Consider the following 27,810-nt stretch of genomic DNA (forward strand, 5'->3'; position numbering starts at 1 on the left):
TGACACCAGAAGAACAGGTAGTTAGGTCTGGCAGCCTGTTGCTCTGACACCAGAATAACAGGTAGTTAGGTCTGGCAGCCTGTTGCTCTGACACCAGAAGAACAGGTAGTTAGGTCTGGCAGCCTGTTTCTCTGACACCAGAAGAACAGGTAGTTAGGTCTGGCAGCCTGTTGCTCTGACACCAGAAGAACAGGTAGTTAGGTCTGGCAGCCTGTTGCTCTGACACCAGAAGAACAGGTAGTTAGGTCTGGCAGCCTGTTGCTCTGATACTAGAAGAACAGGTAGTTAGGTCTGGCAGCCTGTTGCTCTGACACCAGAAGAACAGGTAGTTAGGTCTGGCAGCCTGTTGCTCTGATACTAGAAGAACAGGTAGTTAGGTCTGGCAGCCTGTTGCTCTGACACCAGAAGAACAGGTAGTTAGGTCTGGCAGCCTGTTGCTCTGACACCAGAAGAACAGGTAGTTAGGTCTGGCAGCCTGTTGCTCTGACACCAGAAGAACAGGTAGTTAGGTCTGGCAGCCTGTTGCTCTGACACCAGAAGAACAGGTAGTTAGGTCTGGCAGCCTGTTGCTCTGACACCAGAAGAACAGGTAGTTAGGTCTGGCAGCCTGTTTCTCTGACACCAGAAGAACAGGTAGTTAGGTCTGGCAGCCTGTTGCTCTGACACCAGAAGAACAGGTAGTTAGGTCTGGCAGCCTGTTGCTCTGACACCAGAAGAACAGGTAGTTAGGTCTGGCAGCCTGTTGCTCTGATACTAGAAGAACAGGTAGTTAGGTCTGGCAGCCTGTTGCTCTGACACCAGAAGAACAGGTAGTTAGGTCTGGCAGCCTGTTGCTCTGATACTAGAAGAACAGGTAGTTAGGTCTGGCAGCCTGTTGCTCTGACACCAGAAGAACAGGTAGTTAGGTCTGGCAGCCTGTTGCTCTGACACCAGAAGAACAGGTAGTTAGGTCTGGCAGCCTGTTGCTCTGACACCAGAAGAACAGGTAGTTAGGTCTGGCAGCCTGTTGCTCTGACACCAGAAGAACAGGTAGTTAGGTCTGGCAGCCTGTTGCTCTGACACCAGAAGAACAGGTAGTTAGGTCTGGCAGCCTGTTGCTCTGACACCAGAAGAACAGGTAGTGAGTTCTGAAGTCCATTTGGGTTTAAGTCCAGAGGGGGAAGAAGCACGTGGGACTGTCAACCTCGTCCTTAATTACAGCTTGTTGTGAGGTTCTGGTCGTATCATCAAGACATACAACATCATCAAAGGCAGCTTGGAGCCTGACCTGGGGAGCCTGACCTGGGGAGCCTGACCTGGGGAGCCTGACCTGGGGAGCCTGACCTGGGGAGCCTGACCTGGGGAGCCTGACCTGGGGAGCCTGACCTGGGGAGCCTGACCTGGGGAGCCTGACCTGGGGAGCCTGACCTGGGGAGTCTGACCTGGGGAGTCTGACCTGGTCACCTACAGTGGGGGAAAAAAGTATTTAGTCAGCCACCAATTGTGCAGGTTCTCCCACTTAAAAAGATGAGAGAGGCCTGTAATTTTCATCATAGGTACACGTCAACTATGACAGACAAAATGAGAAAAAAAATTCCAGAAAATCACATTGTAGGATTTTTAATGAATTTATTTGCAAATTATGGTGGAAAATAAGTATTTGGTCAATAACAAAAGTTTCTCAATACTTTGTTATATACCCTTTGTTGGCAATGACACAGGTCAAACATTTTCTGTAAGTCTTCAAAAGGTTTCACACACTGTTTCACACACTGCTCTCGCTGGGCAACACGGACTTTCAACTCCCTCCAAAGATTTTCTATGGGGTTGAGATCTGGAGACTGGCTAGGCCACTCCAGGACCTTGAAATGCTTCTTACGAAGCCACTCCTTCGTTGCCCGGGTGGTGTGTTTGGGATCATTGTCATGCTGAAAGACCCAGCCACGTTTCATCTTCAATGCCCTTGCTGATGGAAGGAGGTTTTCACTCAAAATCTCACGATACATGGCCCCATTCATTATTTCCTTTACACGGATCAGTCGTCCTGGTCCCTTTGCAGAAAAACAGCCCCAAAGCATGATGTTTCCACCCCCATGCTTCACAGTAGGTATGGTGTTCTTTGGATGCAACTCAGCATTCTTTGTCCTCCAAACACGACGAGTTGAGTTTTTACCAAAAAGTTCTATTTTGGTTTCATCTGACCATATGACATTCTCCCAATCCTCTTCTGGATCATCCAAATGCACACTAGCAAACTTCAGACGGGCCTGGACATGTACTGGCTTAAGCAGGGGGACACGTCTGGGTCTGCAGGATTTGAGTCCCTGGCGGCGTAGTGTGTTACTAATGGTAGGCTTTGTTACTTTGGTCCCAGCTCTCTGCAGGTCATTCACTAGGTCCCCCTGTGTGGTTCTGGGATTTTTGCTCACCGTTCTTGTGATCATTTTGACCCCACGGGGTGAGATCTTGCGTGGAGCCCCAGATCGAGGGAGATTATCAGTGGTCTTGTATGTCTTCCATTTCCTAATAATTGCTCCCACAGTTGATTTCTTCAAACCAAGCTGCTTACCTATTGCAGATTCAGTCTTCCCAGCCTGGTGCAGGTCTACAATTTTGTTTCTGGTGTCCTTTGACAGCTCTTTGGTCTTGGCCATAGTGGAGTTTGGAGTATGACTGTTTGAGGTTGTGGACAGGTGTCTTTTATACTGATAACAAGTTCAAACAGGTGCCATTAATACAGGTAACGAGTGGAGGACAGAGGAGCCTCTTAAAGAAGAAGTTACAGGTCTGTGAGAGCCAGAAATCTTGCTTGTTTGTAGGTGACCAAATACTTATTTTCCACCATAATTAGCAAATAAATTCATTAAAAATCCTACAATGTGATTTTCTGGATTTTTTTTTCTTCTCAATTTGTCTGTCATAGTTGACGTGTACCTATGATGAAAATTACAGGCCTCTCTCATCTTTTTAAGTGGGAGAACTTGCACAATTGGTGACTGACTAAATACTTTTTCCCCCCACTGTATCTAGTACAGTACAGCTCCCTCAACGAATGTCTTTCCTGGGTTTTTTGTATTGCATCCCATGAACTGTACAGTCAATAAGGTCTCTCACCCTGACTAACCTTGTCGTAGCCGGCCGCGACCGGGAGACCCACGGGGCGGCGCACAATTGGCCCAGCGTCGTCCAGGGTAGGGGAGGGAATGGCCGGCAGGGATGTAGCTCAGTTGGTAGAGCATGGCGTTTGCAACGCCAGGGTTGTGGGTTCGCTTCCCACGGGGGGCCAGTATAAAAATAATAATGTATGCACTCACTAATTGTAAGTGGCTCTGGATAAGAGCGTCTGCTAAATGACGTGAATGTAATGTAAATGTAAATGACACTAGTCCAGTCTCTGAGGACAGATCCTAACGGTCTCTGAGGACAGATCCTAACGGTCTCTGAGGACAGATCCTAACGGTCTCCGTTCTCTTCCTGTCTGTTCTGTAGGGATGGAACCCGTTAGCCCTGACAGGACGCTCCAAGCTGCAGAATGAGAGAGCCAGTCTCAACCAGCAGATCATTAGACAGATGAGGATGAGGGCCGGGGCAGAGAACCTTCTACGGTACGTACACACACAGACAGACACACACACAGACACACACACACACACACACACACACACACACACACACACACACACACACACACACACAGACACACACACAGAGATGAGGATGAGGGCCGGGGCAGAGAACCTTCTACGGTACGTACACACACAGACGCACACAGACGCACACAGACGCACACAGACGCACACAGACGCACACAGACGCACACAGACGCACACAGACGCACACAGACACACACAGAGACACACAGACAGACACAGACACACAGACACAGACACAGACACACACAGACGCACACAGACACACACAGACACACACAGAGATGAGGATGAGAGCCGGGGCTGAGAACCTTCTACGGTACGTACAGACACACACACACACACAGACACACACACACACACACAGACACACACAGACACACACACACACAGAGCCAGGGTTGAGAACCTTCAACGGTACGTACTGTTATTATACACACGGTCTCACACACGTACGCTAACAGGAAGACGCACACAGCAGCCTCCATTACAGGAGAGCAGACCCTGGATGGTCAGACAGTCACTGTCCCAGCATCCAACCCAGCCATGCAGAAGGCTCCGGATGAAAAATGGATGCACTCACTAACTGTAAGTCGCTCTGGATAAGAGCGTCTGCTAAAATGACAAAAAAATGTAAAATAATGTTGTGAAGAAGGAATGAAGTTATTACATCATTTTTGTCTGGTAGTAACCCTTAGTCGGTTTCAGCAGCCCTGGGCTTGAATGTGTAGAGGATAGGGTGCTGTTTGGGACACGTTGTTGTTGTTGTTGTTAAAGGGTTTCACTCCTCCGTCTCACCTGTCTGTCATCCCTCTGTCACGGAGGTGTCGCCAGAGTCTCACCTGTCAGAAGCTCCTTTCAGACTAATCAAAGGGTGAGATAGAACAGGAAGTCAAAAAGACAAAACATTCCTCATAGTTCAGACGAACCGGTAGGATTGTCAAATGTTTTCCTGCCGACGTTACTTAAACACCTTCTGAACTGAGTGTCGGCAGTCCATCTCTTTTTGTGTTCACGCAGCAAAGACCTTGAAGTCGTCAGCCACTCAGCCTTTTTGTGTTCACGCAGCAAAGACCTTGAAGTCGTCAGCCACTCAGCCTTGTTAAAATACTCCAAACCAGAAGGTGGCAGTAGTGTTGTTTGGCAATGCGTGTTCGTGTGTGTGTCGCTTAGTTTATGGTCTAGATTCCAATGTTAGCTAGCTATCTAGATAGCTGCGCTAATGTTTGCTATTTTGTAGAAAGCCCCCGTTTAATAATAGCCAGATGGCCACAGCTAGATAACTAAGAAACAATTGAATTCAGTCTCCATAATCCCATACTGCCAGTGGCAGCCCATAGACAAATGTTTAGCTAACTAACGTTAGCATATTCGCAAGCTAGCACAAGAAATACGTTTGTAACCTCCACAAGGTTGTCAATAAAGTTTTGCATTTGATCTGCGGTGAGGTGAGGCTGTTATTCTGTGTTTTCCCAGAATGCCTCTCTGTGTGTGTATACGGTCCAGGTTAGCAAACACAGAGAACGATGATGCCTGGCTAATCAGTTGCCCCGGTGACCTGGCCTACTGTTTAGTGTGTTGTGCGTTGCCATGGTGGCAGGCGGACACGGGCTCGTGCCCAGTGTGTGACGAATCTCCTTTTGACGTCAACAGCAGCTTGTTACCCATCACCCTCCCTCTCCCTCTCCTCACTGTCTCCTCTCCCCTTGTGGTTGTGTGGTTTGGCTGAGGCCTGTGGGAGCTAGCAGGAACTGATATGAACAGCCTGTAATATGAATACAGTACAGGTCATTATGGCTGGGGGTATGGAGCTGGGGATATGGAGCTGGGGATATGGAGCTGGGGATATGGAGTAGTCTCTCTGTCTCTCTCTGTCTCTCTCTGTCTCTCTCTGTCTCTCTCTCTCTCTGTCTCTCTCTGTCTCTCTCTGTCTCTCTCTGTCTCTCTCTGTCTCTCTCTGTCTCTCTCTGTCTCTGTCTCTGTCTGTCTCTCTGTCTCTCTCTCTGTGTGTGTCACCCCCTGCCCCGGGTTATTGGATGGGGTTAGAGGTCAAACGAGTGACTAATTGCTACACACAGGAAGTGTCAGTCCAGCCCTGTGGACCTGCAGATCTGACCCCAGGGTTACTTTGTGATTTTATTTATTTATGAACACTAACTGTAGAGGGGGTACAGAGAGGGAACTGGGGAAGGGCCAATGAAGAGGTTGATCTTGGCCCACTTCCTTCAACTTTTATTTTTATTTTATTTTTTACAAATGACCTCTATGTGCATGAATATACTTTTTAGTATAAAAGTGAAGTGAATCCCATTTATGGAAACTAGTCTTCAGCGTTCTGGATAAAGTATGAATGACAAGGTATCTAGTGATGGGTATTATTATGTATCTAGTGATGGGTATTATTATGGATCTAGTGATGGGTATTATTATGTATCTAGTGATGGGTATTATTATGGATCTAGTGATGGGTATTATTATGGATCTAGTGATGGGTATTATTATGGATCTAGTGATGGGTATTATTATGGATCTAGTGATGGGTTTTATTATGTATCTAGTGATGGGTATTATTATGTATCTAGTGATGGGTATTATTATGTATCTAGACCTCTCTTGTTTACCTTCTGCATCTATGTGGGGTGCTGAACCCTGACCTAGGGATCAGTCTCTCTGTCTGACCCCTGACCTGGGGACCAGTCAGTAGACCAGTCTCTCTGTCTGAACCCTGACCTGGGGACCAGTCTCTCTGTCTGACCCCTGACCTGGGGCCCAGTCTCTCTGTCTGACCCCTGACCTGGGGACCAGTCTCTCTGTCTGAACCCTGACCTGGGGACCAGTCTCTCTGTCTGACCCCTGACCTGGGGACCAGTCTCTCTGTCTGACCCCTGACCTGGGGACCAGTCTCTCTGTCTGACCCCTGACCTGGGGACCAGTCTCTCTGTCTGACCCCTGACCTGGGGACCAGTCTCTCTGTCTGACCCCTGACCTGGGGACCAGTCTCTCTCTGTCTGACCCCTGACCTGGGGACCAGTCTCTCTGTCTGACCCTTGACCTGGGGACCAGTCTCTCTGTCTGACCCTTGACCTGGGGACCAGTCTCTCTGTCTGAACCCTGACCTGGGGACCAGTCTCTCTGTCTGACCCCTGACCTGGGGACCAGTCTCTCTCTGTCTGACCCCTGACCTGGGGACCAGTCTCTCTCTGTCTGACCCCTGACCTGGGGACCAGTCTCTCTGTCTGACCCCTGACCTAGGGACCAGTCTCTCTGTCTGACCCCTGACCTAGTGTTATCTAAGGTTCTGATATTACATGAGGCTGTGCTGGAGCAGCTGTCAGCATCAAAGAGCTCTGCATTCCTCCCAGTATTTCCAGGCAAGCTGCTAGCCGTCCTTGGCCCAGTCCACAGTGGGTGGAACCGGGGCAGACGATGGACTCAGCAGTGTGTGTTCGTCTGCCAACACCGCAGCGGGTAGAACCAATGAGTAGGTGCAGAGAGACTGAGTTTTGAAGTTTCAGGTGCTTCTATGTTTCTTGGGTGGTAAGATGCATTATTCCAACATGCATACCTAAGGATATAGGTGGTCCACCGTAGCTCAGTTGGTAGAGCATGGCGCTTGCAATGCCAGAATAGTGGGTTTGATTTCTGGGACCACCCATACATAAGAAATGTATGCACGAATTACTGTAAGTTGCGTTGGATAAAAGTGTCTGCTAAATGGCATATATTATTATCTTGATTTGGTAGGGGACTTTGAACTTTGAAACAATAAGCAGGTCTGAAGAGATGGGTTATGTTCCACCTGTCTTTTCTACCCGGCTGTTCACCTGGAATGTTCCAGCATTCCTGACCTCTGGGGAGTGGCAGAGAGAGAGAGGCAGGTGAACTACGAAGGTGACCTGTTGACCACCAGTTTATTCCTCTGCCCTCCCCTATACCCTCACCTGGCCTGTCTGCCTCTCTGCCTCTCTGTCTCTCTGTCTCTCTGTCTGTCTGTCTGTCTGTCTGTCTGCCTCTGTCTGTCTGCCTGTCTCTCTGTCTGTCTGTCTGTCTGTCTGTCTGTGTCTGTCTGTGTCTGTCTCTGTATCTCTCTCTGTATCTCTGTCTGTCTGTCTGTCTGTCTGTCTCTCTGTATGTCTGTCTGTCTGTCTGTCTGTCTGTCTGTATCTCTCTCTGTATCTCTCTCTGTATCTCTCTCTGTATCTCTCTCTGTATCTCTCTCTGTATCTCTGTCTGTCTCTCTGTATCTATCTCTCTCTCTGTATCTCTCTCCGTCTGTTGTCAGGTTTCAGTAGTTCGACGTTCCTCCACCCTCCTCTCTCTCCTAGCAGCAGTTAAAGAAGTGTACTGACCAGACCGACTGGTTTATCCAGGTTTATTTCTGTGGAGTCACTCCCTGCTAGTAATCCACTGGTCTCTACTGTCTCTCTACTGTCTCTCTACTGTTCTAACCCCCCCTTTCCAATGTGTATTGTGAATGCTAACATGTCTTCCCGTCTCCAGGGCGACCTCCAACAACAAGGTGTGTGAGATGGTTGGTCTGGAGCTCAGCTATATCAACTCCAACCTGCAGCTCCTCATGGAGCAGCTGGAGGGGCTCAACAGCTCAGTGGAAGTCTACCAGAACGTCCAGTGAGTATACTACACCCTTTAAACCCTTTGCACTCCCCTTTTACCCCCCTACACCACCCAACCACCCAACCACCCACCACCCTACCACCCTACCACCCTACCACCCTACCACCCAACCACGCTACCACCCTACCACGCCACCACCCTACCACGCCACCACCCTACCACCCTACCACCCAACCACCCTACCACGCTACCACCCAACCACCCACCACCCTACCACGCTACCACCCTACCACGCCACCACCCTACCACGCCACCACCCTACCACCCAACCACCCTACCACCCAACCACCCCACCACCCAACCACCCTACCTATCATGCTACATGTGTTCATGTGAGAATTTGCCTTAACATAATACAGTCATACAGTGAGCTACAAAAGGATTGGGACGGTGAATGTTGTTGTTTTGGCTCTGTACTCCAGCATTTTGGATTTGACAATGAGATTAAAGTGCTGCCAGTTATAATTTGAGGGTATTTTCAATCATATCGGGTGAACAGTTTAGAAATTACAGGAACCTTAATACACTACAGTCAACTGGGCCTTAAATAAAACACCAGCAACATTAATAAACACAAAATGCACACACACATTGCTGTGGAATGCGGAGGGCTTTGACATGCTTTAATTAGGCTGACATGCATCACAGCAGCTCAGGGGCTTCACATAAAGAACTGGTGAGGGGCTTCACATAAAGAACTGGAGAGGGGCTTCACATAAAGAACTGGAGAGGGGCTTCACATAAAGAACTGGAGAGGGGCTTCACATAAAGAACTGGAGAGGGGCTTCACATAAAGAACTGGTGAGGGGCTTCACATAAAGAACTGGTGAGGGGCTTCACATAAAGAACTGGTGAGGGGCTTCACATAAAGAACTGGAGAGGGGCTTCACATAAAGAACTGGAGAGGGGCTTCACATAAAGAACTGGAGAGGGGCTTCACATAAAGAACTGGAGAGGGGCTTCACATAAAGAACTGGAGAGGGGCTTCACATAAAGAACTGGAGAGGGGCTTCACATAAAGAACTGGAGAGGGGCTTCACATAAAGAACTGGAGAGGGGCTTCACATAAAGAACTGGAGAGGGGCTTCACATAAAGAACTGGAGAGGGGCTTCACATAAAGAACTGGAGAGGGGCTTCACATAAAAACAAAGAACTGGTGAGGGGCTTCACATAAAGAACTGGTGAGGGGCTTCACATAAAGAACTGGAGAGGGGCTTCACATAAAGAACTGGAGAGGGGCTTCACATAAAGAACTGGAGAGGGGCTTCACATAAAAACAAAGAACTGGTGAGAGAGCGAGCAACAGAGCGAGGGAACAGAACCGGCCTGTCTGGTTGAGAACAGAAACACAAAGGATTATGGATGAGGAACCAGTGAGCTCAGAAGATTAACACATTTTTTACATTTTTTTACGTTTTAGTCATTTAGCAGACGCTCTTATCCAGAGCGACTTACAGTTAGTGAGTGCATACATTTTTTTTTTTTCATACTGGCCCCCCGTAGGGAAACGAACCCACAACCCTGGCGTTGCAAGCGCCATGCTCTACCAACTGAGCTACACGGGGCCAGTACACCCACTCATATGTCTGAGGAAGTTATCATGGACCCGTCTTCAGTTAGTAGGTCACAGGTGAGAAACACCCACTGGTCTGATGAGGAAGTTAGCATGGACCCGTCTTCAGTTAGCAGGTCACAGGTGAGAAACACCCACTGGTCTGATGAGGAAGTTATCATGGACCCGTCTTCAGTTAGCAGGTCACAGTTGTGAGCCAGTTTGTTTCGTTTTGTGTGTCTCAACATCCTAGATAGGTACAGCTTATATACAACATCGCAAATTGATCCACATTCAACCAAGTTATTGCTGGAAATAGCATGCCTTTTAAAAGCTCCTATCTATCGCAGAATATCACAAACACTCAACATTGAACTTAGTTACAATTTAGGACGGGCATCAATACACACCCACAGCTTGGGTTTGGAAAACAGAAAATCACAAAAGAGAGTGAGGGGGAGGGAGAACACTCTTAGCCTCTACTCTAAGGGCACTTTCACATATCCCCTTATGATCTGGATCCTGGAGGGTTTGGTACCCTGACCCTGGAGGGTTTGGTACCCTGACCCTGGAGGGTTTGGTACCCTGACCCTGGAGGGTTTGGTACCCTGACCCTGGAGGGTTTGGTACCCTGACACTGGAGGGTTTGGTACCCTGACACTGGAGGGTTTGGTACCCTGGCCCTGGAGGGTTTGGTACCCTGACCCTGGAGGGTTTGGTACCCTGACCCTGGAGGGTTTGGTACCCTGGTCCTGGTCCTGGAGGGTTTGGTACCCTGGTCCTGACCCTGGAGGGTTTGGTACCCTGACCCTGGAGGGTTTGGTACCCTGACACTGGAGGGTTTGGTACCCTGACACTGGAGGGTTTGGTACCCTGGCCCTGGAGGGTTTGGTACCCTGACCCTGGAGGGTTTGGTACCCTGACCCTGGAGGGTTTGGTACCCTGGTCCTGGTCCTGGAGGGTTTGGTACCCTGGTCCTGACCCTGGAGGGTTTGGTACCCTGGCCCTGATCCTGGAGGGTTTGGTACCCTGGCCCTGATCCTGGAGGGTTTGGTACCCTGGCCCTGATCCTGGAGGGTTTGGTACCCTGGCCCTGATCCTGGAGGGTTTGGTACCCTGACCCTGGAGGGTTTGGTACCCTGACCCGTGCTATAAAGCATGTGTGAAAAGCAAACGAATGCTGACTGAAACGAATCCTGGACCTGCGTGAGTACTAGGTCCAAGATCCAGGACCAGAGTACCAGGTGTTGTGGCGTGGCAGCGCGAGTCGGGTGGAACTTTTCATATAATAATAATAATAATAATAATATGCCATTTAGCAGACGCTTTTATCCAAAGCGACTTACAGTCATGCGTGCATACATTTTTTTTTGTGTGTATGGGTGGTCCCGGGGATCGAACCCACTACCTTAGCGTTACAAGCGCCGTGCTCTACCAGCTGAGCTACAGAGGACCACATATAGAATGTGCGTCTTGCTAATCGCACCCTGAAACTGTTATTTTCAGGTCTTATCAAGAGAACATCCCTGGTCATCCCTACTGCCTCTGATCTGGCGGACTCACTAAACACAAATGCTTAGTTTGTAAATTATGTTGGAGTGTCCCCCTGGCTATCTGTAAATTAATTTTAAAAAACAAAACAAGGAAATGGTGCCCCCCAGTTTGTTTAATATAAGGAATTTGAAATCATTTTTACTTTTACTTTTGATACTTAAGTAGATTTTAGCAATTATATTTACTTTTGATACTTAAGTATATATAAAACCAAATACTTTTACACAAGTAGTATTTTACTGGGTGACTTGGGTACTTTTTCCACCACTGGAAAACGCCCTCAGCCTCTCTCTGTATGCAGCCAGACATTGGAAAACGCCCTCAGCCTCTCTCTGTATGCAGCCAGACACTGGAAAACGCCCTCAGCCTCTCTCTGTATGCAGCCACACACTGGAAAACGCCCTCAGCCTCTCTCTGTATGCAGCCACACACTGGAAAACGCCCTCAGCCTCTCTCTGTATGCAGCCACACACTCCTCAGTAAGACAACATGTTCTCCATGGCAACCACAACCAAACATAACATCCTGATTGGTCAGATGTTAGCGAGTGCCCTATCTGAGGCCCAATCAGAGTCCCTGGAGACCGGCCCAAGCACGTTCTCTTTCTTCCAGTTCTGGTAAGAAGGTCTGGAGGCCAAATGGGACCCGATTCCTTTAATTGTGCACTACTGAAGCGGCAGGTAGCTTAGTGGTTAAGAGCGTTGTGCCAGTAACCGAAAGGTCGCTGGTTCTAATCCCCGAGCCGACTAGGTGAAAAATCTGTCGATGTGCCCTTGAGCAAGGCACTTAACCCTAATTGCTCCTGTAAGTCGCTCTGGATAAGAGCGTCTGCTAAATGACTAAAATGTAAAAATGTAAATGTACTTTTGATCAGACCCAAAGGGAATAGGGTGCCATTTTGGGACGTATCCCTGGTGTAGTGGTGTTGTCTGTTGTACCATTGCATTGCCCTCTCTGAGTAACAGATTCTCAGAAGGCCTAAAAGCCTTTTTAATACGTTGTTGGCCTACTTGGCACTTGGTTTGAGTGTTTTTTTGGGGGTTCAGCTCCTTTTATAAGGTTGTTTGTGTGAGACGGAACAGGGATATCTAATGACCTATATAAAAGAGACTGCCGGTGCCAGCCTCGCTGAGGGTGAAGCATGCCTATGTTGCATCCCAAACGGTACCCTATTCCCTATATAGTGCACTACTTTTGACCAGAGAATGGCACCCTATTCCCTATATAGTGCACTACTTTAGACCAGAGAATGGCACCCTATTCCCTATATAGTGCACTACTTTAGACCAGAGAATGCCACCCTATTCCCTATATAGTGCACTACTTTAGACCAGAGAATGCCACCCTATTCCCTATATAGTGCACTACTTTTGACCACAGCTGTGTGTTTCCTGGTCAAAAGTAGGGCACTATATAGGATGCCGTTTGGGACGGAGCCCCAGACTACAGTGACCCCCTAACCCCCTTCTCCTGGAGAAGCTCCATGTTAACCCTTTTAGGGTCTGTGTCTTTGGGTGGCTTTTTACTGAGGGATGGAATGCCCCAGACTACAGTGACCCCCTAACCCCCTTCTCCTGGAGAAGCTCCGTGTTAACCCTTTTAGGGTCTGTGTCTTTGGGTGGCTTTTTACTGAGGGATGGAATGCCCCAGACTACAGTCACCCCCTAACCCCCTTCTCCTGGAGAAGCTCCATGTGAACCCTTTTAGGGTCTGTGTCTTTGGGTGTCTTTTTACTGAGGGATGGAATGCCCCAGATGTGCTCTGGGATATCTGGGTCGGATTCCCTGGACTGCAAAGTAAAACTCTCCCTGGCAGCTCCCCACCTCCCCCAAACCCTCTCCCCTCTATCAGGCTGGCAGCTCCCCACCTCCCCCAAACCCTCTCCCCTCTATCAGGCTAGCAGCTCCCCACCTCCCCCAAACCCTCTCCCCTGGCAGCTCCCCACCTCCCCCAAACCCTCTCCCCTCTATCAGGCTAGCAGCTCCCCACCTCCCCCAAACCCTCTCCCCTGGCAGCTCCCCACCTCCCCCAAACCCTCTCCCCTCTATCAGGCTAGCAGCTCCCCACCTCCCCCAAACCCTCTCCCCTCTATCAGGCTGGCAGCTCCCCACCTCCCCCAAACCCTCTCCCCTGGCAGCTCCCCACCTCCCCCAAACCCTCTCCCCTCTATCAGGCTAGCAGCTCCCCACCTCCCCCAAACCCTCTCCCCTCTATCAGGCTAGCAGCTCCCCACCTCCCCCAAACCCTCTCCCCTCTATCAGGCTAGCAGCTCCCCACCTCCCCCAAACCCTCTCCCCTGGCAGCTCCCCACCTCCCCCAAACCCTCTCCCCTCTATCAGGCTAGCAGCTCCCCACCTCCCCCAAACCCTCTCCCCTCTATCAGGCTAGCAGCTCCCCACCTCCCCCAAACCCTCTCCCCTCTATCAGGCTAGCAGCTCCCCACCTCCCCCAAACCCTCTCCCCTCTATCAGGCTAGCAGCTCCCCACCTCCCCCACCTCCTCTCCCCTCTATCAGGCTGGCAGCTCCCCACCTCCCCCAAACCCTCTCCCCTCTATCAGGCTAGCAGCTCCCCACCTCCCCCAAACCCTCTCCCCTCTATCAGGCTGGCAGCTCCCCACCTCCCCCAAACCCTCTCCCCTCTATCAGGCTAGCAGCTCCCCACCTCCCCCACCTCCTCTCCCCTCTATCAGGCTGGCAGCTCCCCACCTCCCCCAAACCCTCTCCCCTCTATCAGGCTAGCAGCTCCCCACCTCCCCCACCTCCTCTCCCCTCTATCAGGCTGGCAGCTCCCCACCTCCCCCAAACCCTCTCCCCTCTATCAGGCTAGCAGCTCCCCACCTCCCCCAAACCCTCTCCCCTCTATCAGGCTAGCAGCTCCCCACCTCCCCCAAACCCTCTCCCCTCTATCAGGCTAGCAGCTCCCCACCTCCCCCAAACCCTCTCCCCTCTATCAGGCTAGCAGCTCCCCACCTCCCCCAAACCCTCTCCCCTCTATCAGGCTAGCAGCTCCCCACCTCCCCCAAACCCTCTCCCCTCTATCAGGCTGGCAGCTCCCCACCTCCCCCAAACCCTCTCCCCTCTATCAGGCTAGCAGCTCCCCACCTCCCCCAAACCCTCTCCCCTCTATCAGGCTAGCAGCTCCCCACCTCCCCCAAACCCTCTCCCCTCTATCAGGCTAGCAGCTCCCCACCTCCCCCAAACCCTCTCCCCTCTATCAGGCTGGCAGCTCCCCACCTCCCCCAAACCCTCTCCCCTCTATCAGGCTAGCAGCTCCCCACCTCCCCCACCTCCTCTCCCCTCTATCAGGCTAGCAGCTCCCCACCTCCCCCAAACCCTCTCCCCTCTATCAGGCTGGCAGCTCCCCACCTCCCCCAAACCCTCTCCCCTCTATCAGGCTGGCAGCTCCCCACCTCCCCCAAACCCTCTCCCCTCTATCAGGCTGGCAGCTCCCCACCTCCCCCAAACCCTCTCCCCTCTATCAGGCTAGCAGCTCCCCACCTCCCCCAAACCCTCTATCAGGCTGGCAGCTCCCCACCTCCCCCAAACCATCTCCCCTCTATCAGGCTGGCAGCTCCCCACCTCCCCCAAACCATCTCCCCTCTATCAGGCTAGCAGCTCCCCACCTCCCCCAAACCCTCTCCCCTCTATCAGGCTAGCAGCTCCCCACCTCCCCCAAACCCTCTCCCCTCTATCAGGCTGGCAGCTCCCCACCTCCCCCAAACCCTCTCCCCTCTATCAGGCTAGCAGCTCCCCATCTCCCCCAAACCCTCTCCCCTCTATCAGGCTGGCAGCTCCCCACCTCCCCCAAACCCTCTATCAGGCTAGCAGCTCCCCACCTCCCCCAAACCCTCTATCAGGCTGGCAGCTCCCCACCTCCCCCAAACCCTCTCCCCTCTATCAGGCTGGCAGCTCCCCACCTCCCCCAAACCCTCTCCCCTCTATCAGGCTAGCAGCTCCCCACCTCCCCCAAACCCTCTCCCCTCTATCAGGCTGGCAGCTCCCCACCTCCCCCAAACCCTCTATCAGGCTAGCAGCTCCCCACCTCCCCCAAACCCTCTATCAGGCTGGCAGCTCCCCACCTCCCCCAAACCCTCTCCCCTCTATCAGGCTAGCAGCTCCCCACCTCCCCCAAACCCTCTCCCCTCTATCAGGCTGGCAGCTCCCCACCTCCCCCAAACCCTCTCCCCTCTATCAGGCTGGCAGCTCCCCACCTCCCCCAAACCCTCTCCCCTCTATCAGGCTAGCAGCTCCCCACCTCCCCCAAACCCTCTCCCCTCTATCAGGCTAGCAGCTCCCCACCTCCCCCAAACCCTCTCCCCTCTATCAGGCTGGCAGCTCCCCACCTCCCCCAAACCCTCTATCAGGCTAGCAGCTCCCCACCTCCCCCAAACCCTCTCCCCTCTATCAGGCTGGCAGCTCCCCACCTCCCCCAAACCCTCTCCCCTCTATCAGGCTAGCAGCTCCCCACCTCCCCCAAACCCTCTCCCCTCTATCAGGCTAGCAGCTCCCCACCTCCCCCAAACCCTCTCCCCTCTATCAGGCTAGCAGCTCCCCACCTCCCCCAAACCCTCTCCCCTCTATCAGGCTAGCAGCTCCCCACCTCCCCCAAACCCTCTCCCCTCTATCAGGCTGGCAGCTCCCCACCTCCCCCAAACCCTCTCCCCTCTATCAGGCTAGCAGCTCCCCACCTCCCCCAAACCCTCTCCCCTCTATCAGGCTGGCAGCTCCCCACCTCCCCCAAACCCTCTCCCCTCTATCAGGCTGGCAGCTCCCCACCTCCCCCAAACCCTCTCCCCTCTATCAGGCTGGCAGCTCCCCACCTCCCCCAAACCCTCTCCCCTCTATCAGGCTAGCAGCTCCCCACCTCCCCCAAACCCTCTCCCCTCTATCAGGCTGGCAGCTCCCCACCTCCCCCAAACCCTCTCCCCTCTATCAGGCTAGCAGCTCCCCACCTCCCCCAAACCCTCTCCCCTCTATCAGGCTAGCAGCTCCCCACCTCCCCCAAACCCTCTCCCCTCTATCAGGCTAGCAGCTCCCCACCTCCCCCAAACCCTCTCCCCTCTATCAGGCTGGCAGCTCCCCACCTCCCCCAAACCCTCTCCCCTCTATCAGGCTAGCAGCTCCCCACCTCCCCCAAACCCTCTCCCCTCTATCAGGCTGGCAGCTCCCCACCTCCCCCAAACCCTCTCCCCTCTATCAGGCTGGCAGCTCCCCACCTCCCCCAAACCCTCTCCCCTCTATCAGGCTAGCAGCTCCCCACCTCCCCCAAACCCTCTCCCCTCTATCAGGCTAGCAGCTCCCCACCTCCCCCAAACCCTCTCCCCTCTATCAGGCTGGCAGCTCCCCACCTCCCCCAAACCCTCTCCCCTCTATCAGGCTGGCAGCTCCCCACCTCCCCCAAACCCTCTCCCCTCTATCAGGCTGGCAGCTCCCCACCTCCCCCAAACCCTCTCCCCTCTATCAGGCTAGCAGCTCCCCACCTCCCCCAAACCCTCTCCCCTCTATCAGGCTGGCAGCTCCCCACCTCCCCCAAACCCTCTCCCCTCTATCAGGCTAGCAGCTCCCCACCTCCCCCAAACCCTCTCCCCTCTATCAGGCTGGCAGCTCCCCACCTCCCCCAAACCCTCTATCAGGCTAGCAGCTCCCCACCTCCCCCAAACCCTCTATCAGGCTGGCAGCTCCCCACCTCCCCCAAACCCTCTCCCCTCTATCAGGCTGGCAGCTCCCCACCTCCCCCAAACCCTCTCCCCTCTATCAGGCTGGCAGCTCCCCACCTCCCCCAAACCCTCTCCCCTCTATCAGGCTAGCAGCTCCCCACCTCCCCCAAACCCTCTCCCCTCTATCAGGCTGGCAGCTCCCCACCTCCCCCAAACCCTCTATCAGGCTAGCAGCTCCCCCAAACCCTCTCCCCTCTATCAAGTCATACGGGAGCAGACATACCCCAGCCATGGGAACAGCCTTTGTTGCTCTCTCCCATCAGCCTCTATTTCAGCCCCACAGAGACCAAGTCACCTGCTCCGTCTCTCTCTCTCTCTCTACCCAGAGACAGTGCTACAAGGAACGCTGTTAAAGCCCGACCACAGAGACCAAGTCACCTGCTCTGTCTCTCTCTCTCTCTCTCTCTCTCTCTCTACCCAGAGACAATGGTTCAGCCTTTATAATCCTGCTGTAGACCAGAAACACACCGCTGCAGCCTCCTGCACTGCCTGTCACTCCTTTGTGTCTGTGACTGTGGGAATACCAAAGGCCTCCGGGTGTTGGGTTAGAACGGCGTATTCGCCCAGCCCAGCGCAGCACAATGTCAGTTCTTAGTCACCTGTACTCTTAACACCACAATAGACAGCTGAGCTTCATTCTACCAGTCTACCTGCCTGTAATATTACCTCAGCCTGAGGTAGGGCAGAGACCCGCGGAACAAAGGACCTCCTCTCCTTTCTCCTATGTTCCCTCTTTCTAGCAGCATGTTCTGCCCCTCTTCCTCAAGTGCTCTCCTTTCCCTCAGACCGGATCTAACTGGTTTCAGCATGAGGTAAAGTGACAAAGACTGCAGTTCTCCTGTAGTGGAAATCTGCTTCATGAGACTTTCTGGCTAACACTACAGGTCCATGATGTGAGGATATATTGATGTTTACTGGCTAACACTACAGGTCCATGATGTGGGGATATATTGATGTTTACTGGCTAAAAGTACAGGTCCATGATGTGAGGATATATTGATGTTTACTGGCTAACACTACAGGTCCATGATGTGAGGATATATTGATGTTTACTGGCTAACACTACAGGTCCATGATGTAAGGATATATTGATGTTTACTGGCTAACACTACAGGTCCATGATGTGAGGATATATTGATGTTTACTGGCTAACACTACAGGTCCATGATGTGAGGATATATTGATGTGCTTCCGCACTGTGAACCCAAAGCCTCCTCAACATCTCAATTAGCACAATGACTTGCAGAGTATGAAAGCATGTCTCTTCCTGATGGAGCACATCAGAAGAGCCAGAGAGCACTCAGCTGTGTTGGGCTGGTTAGTTCATTATGGCTGGAGCCAGAGAGCACTCAGCTGTGTTGGGCTGGTTAGTTCATTAGGACTGGAGCCAGAGAGCACTCAGCTGTGTTGGGCTGGTTAGTTCATTAGGACTGGAGCCAGAGAGCACTCAGCTGTGTTGGGCTGGTTAGCCCTACTGTACTGCAGTCTTTAATGTACTGCAGTCTTTAATGTACTGCAGTCTTTACTGTACTGCAGTCTTTAATGTACTGCAGTCTTTAATGTACTGCAGTCTTTACTGTGAATAGTGTTATGTCTGGGATGACCTACTGTACTGCTCAGTATCTGTTTGGATACAGATGTGTACTGGATCAAACCAGCACTAGTGAGCCAGTAGTGACTGACAGAGCAAATTGTTTGTCTTAAGCAGCTGGAGATTGTGTGAATGTGTGTTGGTCAGTGATAATATGTAGCGAGACCATACTTCTATGTTAGGAGTGGATTCTGAAGGAGTATACACACCCTTCTCTTGCTAGTTTCACTTTAAGCTAAAGGGATGTTTGACATTTTCTACAAACTCTCCCTCCTAATCGGGACCTTATTTTAGTCAGCTGATATTTCCTGATAAGAAGCTGTAGCTGGTCTGCGTCTGTCAACAACCTCCCCCAGCAGACTAGGACCTAATAGAGACCCCAGCAGACTAGGACTAGGATATATAATATATATATATTCTTTTTTATATATTTTTTGTCATTTAGCAGACGCTCTTATCCAGAGCGATTTACAGGAGCAATTAGGGTTAAGTGCCTTGCTCAAGGGCACATCGACAGATTTTTCACCTAGTCAGCTCAGGGATTAGAACCAGCGACCTTTCGGTTACTGGCACAACGCTCTTAACCACTAAGCTACCTGCCGCCCATTGTATGCATTTGTTGGTCACAGATACCTTTTTTAAAAACTAAAAAAGTGGAGCATGGATCAGAAAACCAGTCAGTGTCTGGTGTGACCACTGTTTTCCTCATGCAGCGTGACACATCTCCTTCACATAGAGTTGATCAGGCTGTTGATTGTGGCCTGTGGAATGTTGTCCCACTCCTCTTCAATGGCTGTGCGAAGTAGCTGGATATCAAATTGTATTTGTCACATGCGCCGAATACAACAAGTGTAGACCTTACCGTGAAATGCTTACTTACAAGCACTTAACCAACAACGCAGTTTCAAGAAAAATAAGAGTTATGAAAAATATGTACTGAATAAACTAAAGTAAAAAAATAAAAGAGCAACAATAAAATAACAATAACGAGGCTATATACAGGGGGTACCGGTACAGAGTCAATGTGCGGGGGTACAGGTTAGTCGAGGTAATTGAGGTAATTTGTACATATCGTGGGAGGGGGGGAGGGGGAGGGGGGGGGGGGGGACATCCTTGCTTGGTTACACGTCGTCTGCGGTTGTGAGGTCGGTTGAACGTACTGCCAAATTCTCTAAAACGACGTTGGAGGCGGCTTAAGGTAGAGAAATTAACATTCAATTATCTGGCGACCGCTCTGGAGGACATTCATGTAGTCAGCATGCCAGTTGCACGCTCCCTCAACTTGAGACATCTGTGGCATTATGTTAAGGTGCACCTGTGTAATGATCATTCTGTTTAATCAGCTTCTTGACATGCCACGCCTTTTTAGGTGGATGGATGATCTTGGTAAAGGAGAAATGCTCACTAACAGGGATGTAAACAAATTTGTGCACAATTTTACATAAGCTTTTTTGTCCGTATGGAACATTTCTGGGATCTTTTCTTTCAGCTTGTGAAACATGGGACCAACACTTTACATGTTGTGTTTTATATTTTTTGTTCAGTGTATATAGAGCAGACACAGACCAAATGGGACACTATTCCCCTCAGGGCTCTGATAAAACGTAGTGTGCTACATAGGGAATAGGGTTGGATGCAAACAAGTTATTCAAACAAAGCTACCAGACACAGCTACTAAATATAGAGTAGTGGGTGTTGGTTTGAGTAAGGGGGGGCCCTGTTGGTTTGAGTAAGGGGGGCCCTGTTGGTTTGAGTAAGGGGGGCCCTGTTGGTTTGAGTAAGGGGGGCCCTGTTGGTTTGAGTAAGGGGGGGCCCTGTTGGTTTGAGTAAGGGGGGCCCTGTTGGTTTGAGTAAGGGGGGCCCTGTTGGTTTGAGTAAGGGGGGCCCTGTTGGTTTGAGTAAGGGGGGGCCCTGTTGGTTTGAGTAAGGGGGGCCCTGTTGGTTTGAGTAAGGGGGGCCCTGTTGGTTTGAGGAAGGGGGGCCCTGTTGGTTTGAGGAAGGTGGACCCAGAAACCTCATGATGTTTGCCCTGGGTTGTAACGTATTGTGGTGCAGTGATGGCGTGTCTGTATGAAAAGAGAGACTGTTGTCAAAGGGTGTTCCCTCTGGCCTCCAATGTTAAGAGCAAATATACAGTGCCTTGCAAAAGTATTAATCTCCCTTGGCGTTTTTCCTATTTTGTTGCATTACAACCTGTAATTTAAATATATTTTTTTGGATTTCATGTAATGGACATACACAAAATACTCCAAATTGGTGAAGTGAAATGAAAAAAATAACTTGTTTCAAAACATTCTAAAAAATAAATACCGGAAAAGTGGTGCGTATTCACCCCCTTTGCTATGAAGCCCCTAAATAAGATCTGGTGCAACCAATTACCTTCAGAAGTCACATAATTAGTTAGATTGCACACAGGTGGACTTTAAGTGTCACATGATCTCAGTGTATATATACACCTGTTCTGAAATGCCCCAGAGTCTGCAACACCACTAAGCAAGGGGCAGCACCAAGCAAGCGGCACCATGAAGACCAAGGATCTCTCCAAACAGGTCAGGGACAAAGTTGTGGAGAAGTACAGATCAGGGTTGGGTTATAAAAAAATATCAGAAACTTTGAACATCCCACGGAGCACCATTTAAATCCATTATTAAGAATATGGCACCACAACAAACCTGCCAATAGAGGTCCGCCCACCAAAACTCACAGACCAGGCAGGGAGGGCATTAATCAGAGAGGCAACAAAGAGACCAAAGATAACCCTGAAGGAACGACAAAGCTCCACAGTGGAGATTGGAATATCTGTCCATAGGACCACTTTAAGCCATACGATCCACAGAGCTGGGCTTTACGGAAGAGTGGCCAGAAAAAAAGCCATTGCTTAAAGAAAAAAATAAGCAAACACGTTTGGTGTTCGCCAAAAGGCATGTGGGAGACTCCCCAAACATATGGAAGAAGGTACTCTGGTCAGATGAGACTAAAATTGAGCTTTTTGGCCATCAAGGAAAACACTATGTCTGGCGCAAACCCAACACCTCTCATCACCACGAGAACACCATCCCTACATGACCCTAGGCATACTGCTAAAGCAACACTCGAGTGGTTTAAGGGGAAACATTTAAATGTCTTGGAATGGCCTAGTCAAAGCCCAGACCTCAATCCAATTGAGAATCTGTGGTATGACTTAAAGATTGCTGTACACCAGCGGAACCCATCCAACTTGAAGGAGCTGGAGCAGTTTTGCCTTAAAGAATGGGCAAAAATCCCAGTGGCTAGATGTGCCAAGCTTATAGAGACATACCCCAAGAGACTTGCAGCTGTAATTGCTGCAAAAGGTGGCTCTACAAAGTATTGACTTTGTGGGGATGAATAGTTATGCACATTCAAGTTTTCTGTTTTTTTGTCTTATTTCTTGATTGTTTCACAATAAAAAAATATTTTGCATCTTCAAAGTGGTAGGCATGTTGTGTAAATCAAATTATACAAACCCCCCAAAAATCAAATTTAATTCCAGGTTGTAAGGCAACAAAATAGGAAAAATGCCAAGGGGGGTGAATACTTTCGCAAGCCACTGTAAACTTTCAAGTCAAGTCAAATGTTAATTTAGTTATGTATTGATGTCAATGGGAGACTAAGTGAAAATGTGACTTCAATGGGAGTTAGGATTCACCCCCTTAATGTGTGATATCAGATCCGAGCCTCACTTTTGACCACTAACATCACACTGCCAACCTGTCGAACAGTTACATCACGTCAACAAGACGGCTGTTTTATGTGTGTATAACTCCGAGCCTCGCCGTTCACCAGGAACATTACAGTATGTTCACAGTGCCAACGTACAGTGGGGAAAAAAAGTATTTAGTCAGCCACCAATTGTGCAAGTTCTCCCACTTAAAAAGATGAGGGAGGCCTGTAATTTTCATCATAGGTACACGTCAACTATGACAGACAAATTGAGGAAAAAAAATCCAGAAAATCACATTGTAGGATTTTTAATGAATTTATTTGCAAATTATGGTGGAAAATAAGTATTTGGTCAATAACAAACAAGCAAGATTTCTGGCTCTCACAGACCTGTAACTTCTTCTTTAAGAGGCTCCTCTGTCCTCCACTCGTTAACTGTATTAATGGCACCTGTTTGAACTTGTTATCAGTATAAAAGACACCTGTCCACAACCTCAAACAGTCACACTCCAAACTCCACTATGGCCAAGACCAAAGAGCTGTCAAAGGACACCAGAAACAAAATTGCAGACCTGCACCAGGCTGGGAAGACTGAATCTGCAATAGGTAAGCAGCTTGGTTTGAAGAAATCAACTGTGGGAGCAATTATTAGGAAATGGAAGACATACAAGACCACTGATAATCTCCCTCGATCTGGGGCTCCACGCAAGATCTCACCCCGTGGGGTCAAAATGATCACAAGAACGGTGAGCAAAAATCCCAGAACCACACGGGGGGACCTAGTGAATGACCTGCAGAGAGCTGGGACCAAAGTAACAAAGCCTACCATCAGTAACACACTACGCCGCCAGGGTTTCAAATCCTGCAGTGCCAGATGTGTCCCCCTGCTTAAGCCAGTACATGTGCAGGCCCGTCTGAAGGTTGCTAGAGTGCATTTGGATGATCCAGAAGAGGATTGGGAGAATGTCATATGGTCAGATGAAACCAAAATAGAACTTTTTGGTAAAAACTCAACTCGTCGTGTTTGGAGGACAAAGAATGCTGAGTTGCATCCAAAGAACACCATACCTACTGTGAAGCATGGGGGTGGAAACATCATGCTTTGGGGCTGTTTTTCTGCAAAGGGACCAGGACGACTGATCTGTGTAAAGGAAAGAATGAATGGGGCCATGTATCGTGAGATTTTGAGTGAAAACCTCCTCCCATCAGCAAGGGCATTGAAGATGAAACGTGGCTGGGTCTTTCAGCATGACAATGATCCCAAACACACCGCCCGGGCAACGAAGGAGTGGCTTCGTAAGAAGCATTTCAAGGTCCTGGAGTGGCCTAGCCAGTCTCCAGATCTCAACCCCATAGAAAATATTTGGAGGGAGTTGAAAGTCCGTGTTGCCCAGCGACAGCCCCAAAACATCACTGCTCTAGAGGAGATCTGCATGGAGGAATGGGCCAAAATACCAGCAACAGTGTGTGAAAACCTTGTGAAGACTTACAGAAAACGTTTGACCTGTGTCATTGCCAACAAAGGGTATATAACAAAGTATTGAGAAACTTTTGTTATTGACCAAATACTTATTTTCCACCATAATTTGCAAATAAATTATTTAGAAATCCTACAATGTGATTTTCTGGAATTTTTTTCCTCATTTTGTCTGTCATAGTTGACGTGTACCTATGATGAAAATTACAGGCCTCTCTCATCTTTTTAAGTGGGAGAACTTGCACAATTGGTGGCTGACTAAATACTTTTTTCCCCCACTGTATCTATAACAGTTTTTAAATATGAAACGTCAACTGTATCTCCTGCCTGTTTCCAGAGAGACCTCCAGCATCCCCGTCATCCCTCTGGGTCTGAAGGAGACTAAAGACATGGACTTCTCTGTGTCATTCAAGGTATTACAGACCACCATTTCACCACTTTTTGACATTTAGGTCGATTATCAGGCACTCTCATCCAAGACCAACACTACAGTCACTACAGCAGCTGTTTATCAATCTCTATTCTCCATTTGTTCACTAGTATGTACTCAATATATAAGGGTGCGTCCCAAATTGCACCCTATTCCCTATGTTATGCACTACTATTGGGCCCTGGTCAAAAGTAGTGCACTACAAAGGGAATACAGTGCCATTGGGACGTGAACCATTTGTTCACCATTTTAGTTAGGTTCAATAGAATCAAGTTTATAACCCCCTTGATGTTTTGACCCTCAGCGAATAGCTTTATTATTGTAAACTAGGTCACGGCTTTATCAACAACAGCACAGTAAGCCTACTGGTGGTGGGGAATACCTTGATGTCACCTTTTATACCCCTGGGAGGTACAGATAAGGGTTTGGCAGTATCTAGATGATAGACTGATGTTGAGTCCCAAATAGCACCCTATTCCCTATATAGGTCCCTTATGTTGACCAGAGCCCAATGGGCCTTTGGTCAAAAGTAGTGCACTAGGGAACGAGGTGCCGTTTGGGACTCCGACCTTCCTGTATCTGTCTGACAAGTTAAGTGTGCCCTACTTTCTAGCCTGTAATCAACTAGCTTTAATTACCAGGTGTCGGTGACATACTGTCTGGCTTCTAGCCAGGAGACGCAACACGGATCGTCACGCTAGAGAGACACTTCCGCCGGGTTGGGCTCAGGTTTGGTTGGTTCTAGAGAGGGGAGAGATGCATACCTGTTAAAGCACCCTGGACTGGTGTTTTGATGGGTTGTTGGCTCAATAGGACAGTGGATGGTGTTTTGATGTGTTGTTGGCTCTATAACAGTGGATGGTGTTTTGATTGGTTGTTGGCTCTATAATAGTGGATGGTGTTTTGATTGGTTGTTGGCTCTATAACAGTGGATGGTGTTTTGATTGGTTGTTGGCTCTATAACAGTGGATGGTGTTTTGATGGGTTGTTGGCTCTATAACAGTGGATGGTGTTTTGATGGGTTGTTGGCTCAATAGGACAGTGGATGGTGTTTTGATGGGTTGTTGGTTCTATAGGACAGTGGATGGTGTTTTGATGGGTCGTTGGCTCTATGGGACAGTGGATGGTGTTTTGATGGGTCGTTGGCTCTATAGGACAGTGGATGGTGTTTTGATGGGTTGTTGGTTCTATAGGACAGTGGATGGTGTTTTGATGGGTTGTTGGTTCTATAGGACAGTGGATGGTGTTTTGATGGGTTGTTGGCTCTATAACAGTGGATGGTGTTTTGATGTGTTGTTGGCTCTATAACAGTGGCTGGTGTTTTGATGGGTTGTTGGCTCTATAACAGTGGATGGTGTTTTGATGTGTTGTTGGCTCTATAACAGTGGATGGTGTTTTGATGGGTTGTTGGCTCAATAGGACAGTGGATGGTGTTTTGATGGGTTGTTGGCTCTATAACAGTGGATGGTGTTTTGATGGGTTGTTGGCTCAATAGGACAGTGGATGGTGTTTTGATGGGTTGTTGGCTCTATAACAGTGGATGGTGTTTTGATGGGTTGTTGGCTCTATAATAGTGGATGGTGTTTTGATGGGTTGTTGGCTCAATAGGACAGTGGATGGTGTTTTGATGGGTCGTTGGCTCTATAACAGTGGATGGTGTTTTGATGGGTCGTTGGCTCTATAGGACAGTGGATGGTGTTTTGATGGGTCGTTGGCTCAATAGGACAGTGGATGGTGTTTTGATGGGTTGTTGGCTCTATAACAGTGGATGGTGTTTTGATGGGTTGTTGGCTCTATAACAGTGGATTGTGTTTTGATGTGTTGTTGGCTCTATAACAGTGGATGGTGTTTTGATGGGTTGTTGGCTCTATAACAGTGGATTGTGTTTTGATGGGTTGTTGGCTCAATAGGACAGTGGATGGTGTTTTGATGGGTTGTTGGCTCAATAGGACAGTGGATGGTGTTTTGATGGGTTGTTGGCTCTATAACAGTGGATGGTGTTTTGATGTGTTGTTGGCTCTATAACAGTGGATGGTGTTTTGATGGGTTGTTGGCTCAATAGGACAGTGGATGGTGTTTTGATGGGTTGTTGGCTCAATAGGACAGTGGATGGTGTTTTGATGTGTTGTTGGCTCTATAACAGTGGATGGTGTTTTGATGGGTTGTTGGCTCTATAATAGTGGATGGTGTTTTTATGGGTTGTTGGCTCAATAGGACAGTGGATGGTGTTTTGATGGGTTGTTGGCTCTATAGGACAGTGGATGGTGTTTTGATGGGTTGTTGGCTCAATAGGACAGTGGATGGTGTTTTGATGGGTTGTTGGCTCAATAGGACAGTGGATGGTGTTTTGATGGGTCGTTGGCTCTATAACAGTGGATGGTGTTTTGATGGGTCGTTGGCTCTATAGGACAGTGGATGGTGTTTTGATGGGTCGTTGGCTCAATAGGACAGTGGATGGTGTTTTGATGGGTTGTTGGCTCTATAACAGTGGATGGTGTTTTGATGGGTTGTTGGCTCTATAACAGTGGATTGTGTTTTGATGGGTTGTTGGCTCAATAGGACAGTGGATGGTGTTTTGATGGGTTGTTGGCTCAATAGGACAGTGGATGCTGTTTTGATGGGTTGTTGGCTCTATAGGACAGTGGATGGTGTTTTGATGGGTTGTTGGCTCTATAATAGTGGATGGTGTTTTGATGGGTCGTTGGCTCAATAGGACAGTGGATGGTGTTTTGATGGGTTGTTGGCTCTATAATAGTGGATGGTGTTTTGATGGGTAGTTGGCTCAATAGGACAGTGGATGGTGTTTTGATGGGTCGTTGGCTCAATAGGACAGTGGATGGTGTTTTGATGGGTCGTTGGCTCAATAGGACAGTGGATGGTGTTTTGATGGGTCGTTGGCTCTATGGGACAGTGGAAGGTGTTTTGATGGGTCGTTGGCTCTATGGGACAGTGGATGGTGTTTTGATGGGTTGGCACTACTTTGTTTCAACAGGACTTAACAAGACTTTATAACCGCGTGTTGATGTTCTCTTCTCTGTTCTGTGGCGTTTTTTCCAGGACTTCATCCTGGAGCACTACAGCGAAGACGGCTCCAGCTTCGAGGAGGAGATTGCTGACCTGATGGACCTGAGACAGGTACATTCACCACAGGTCTCATAGCATTCTGCATTGTCAGGGTGAAGCTGGGTTCTCTATGGAAGCGCCCCACCACACACATATTGAGCCCTGTCTTGTTGTACATACAGAATAAGAGAGAACGGTCTTGTTGTATTTTGACCTGCTTTCCCCACCGTACCCACAGGCCTGCCGTACCCCCGGTCGCAATGACACCGGCGTCGAGCTCCTGGCCAAGTATTTCAGCCACCTGCCTCTACTGGAGAGCCGCTTCTTCGCCCCTACCCGCCAGATGGGCGTCTTCTTTACTTGGTACGTTCCACCTCACTGTCTCCACAACCCGGTCAATCATGGTATGACCCAGCCCAGGGGTCCAGGTATCTATAGTACCTTCACCTCTCATATTCTAGTACTGTAGACGGTTGTTT

At 49.6% G+C, this 27,810-nt stretch overlaps 1 protein-coding gene across 1 annotated transcript in view; it reads left to right on the forward strand.

The window, feature by feature from the left end:
- Positions 1 to 27,810, forward strand: part of LOC311117587 (rhophilin-2-like) — a 59,019-nt gene that overhangs the window by 12,367 nt on the left and 18,842 nt on the right. The window contains exons 2-6 of the mRNA XM_084192529.1: positions 3,469 to 3,584; positions 8,130 to 8,258; positions 24,176 to 24,251; positions 27,326 to 27,403; positions 27,570 to 27,694. Coding sequence (XP_084048655.1) covers positions 3,469 to 3,584; positions 8,130 to 8,258; positions 24,176 to 24,251; positions 27,326 to 27,403; positions 27,570 to 27,694 — 524 coding nt within the window. The remainder of the gene's footprint in view (positions 1 to 3,468; positions 3,585 to 8,129; positions 8,259 to 24,175; positions 24,252 to 27,325; positions 27,404 to 27,569; positions 27,695 to 27,810) is intronic.

Source organism: Coregonus lavaretus (assembly GCF_964263955.1).
Source record: "Coregonus lavaretus genome assembly, contig: HAP1_SCAFFOLD_2078, whole genome shotgun sequence".
Lineage (NCBI taxonomy): Eukaryota > Metazoa > Chordata > Actinopteri > Salmoniformes > Salmonidae > Coregonus > Coregonus lavaretus.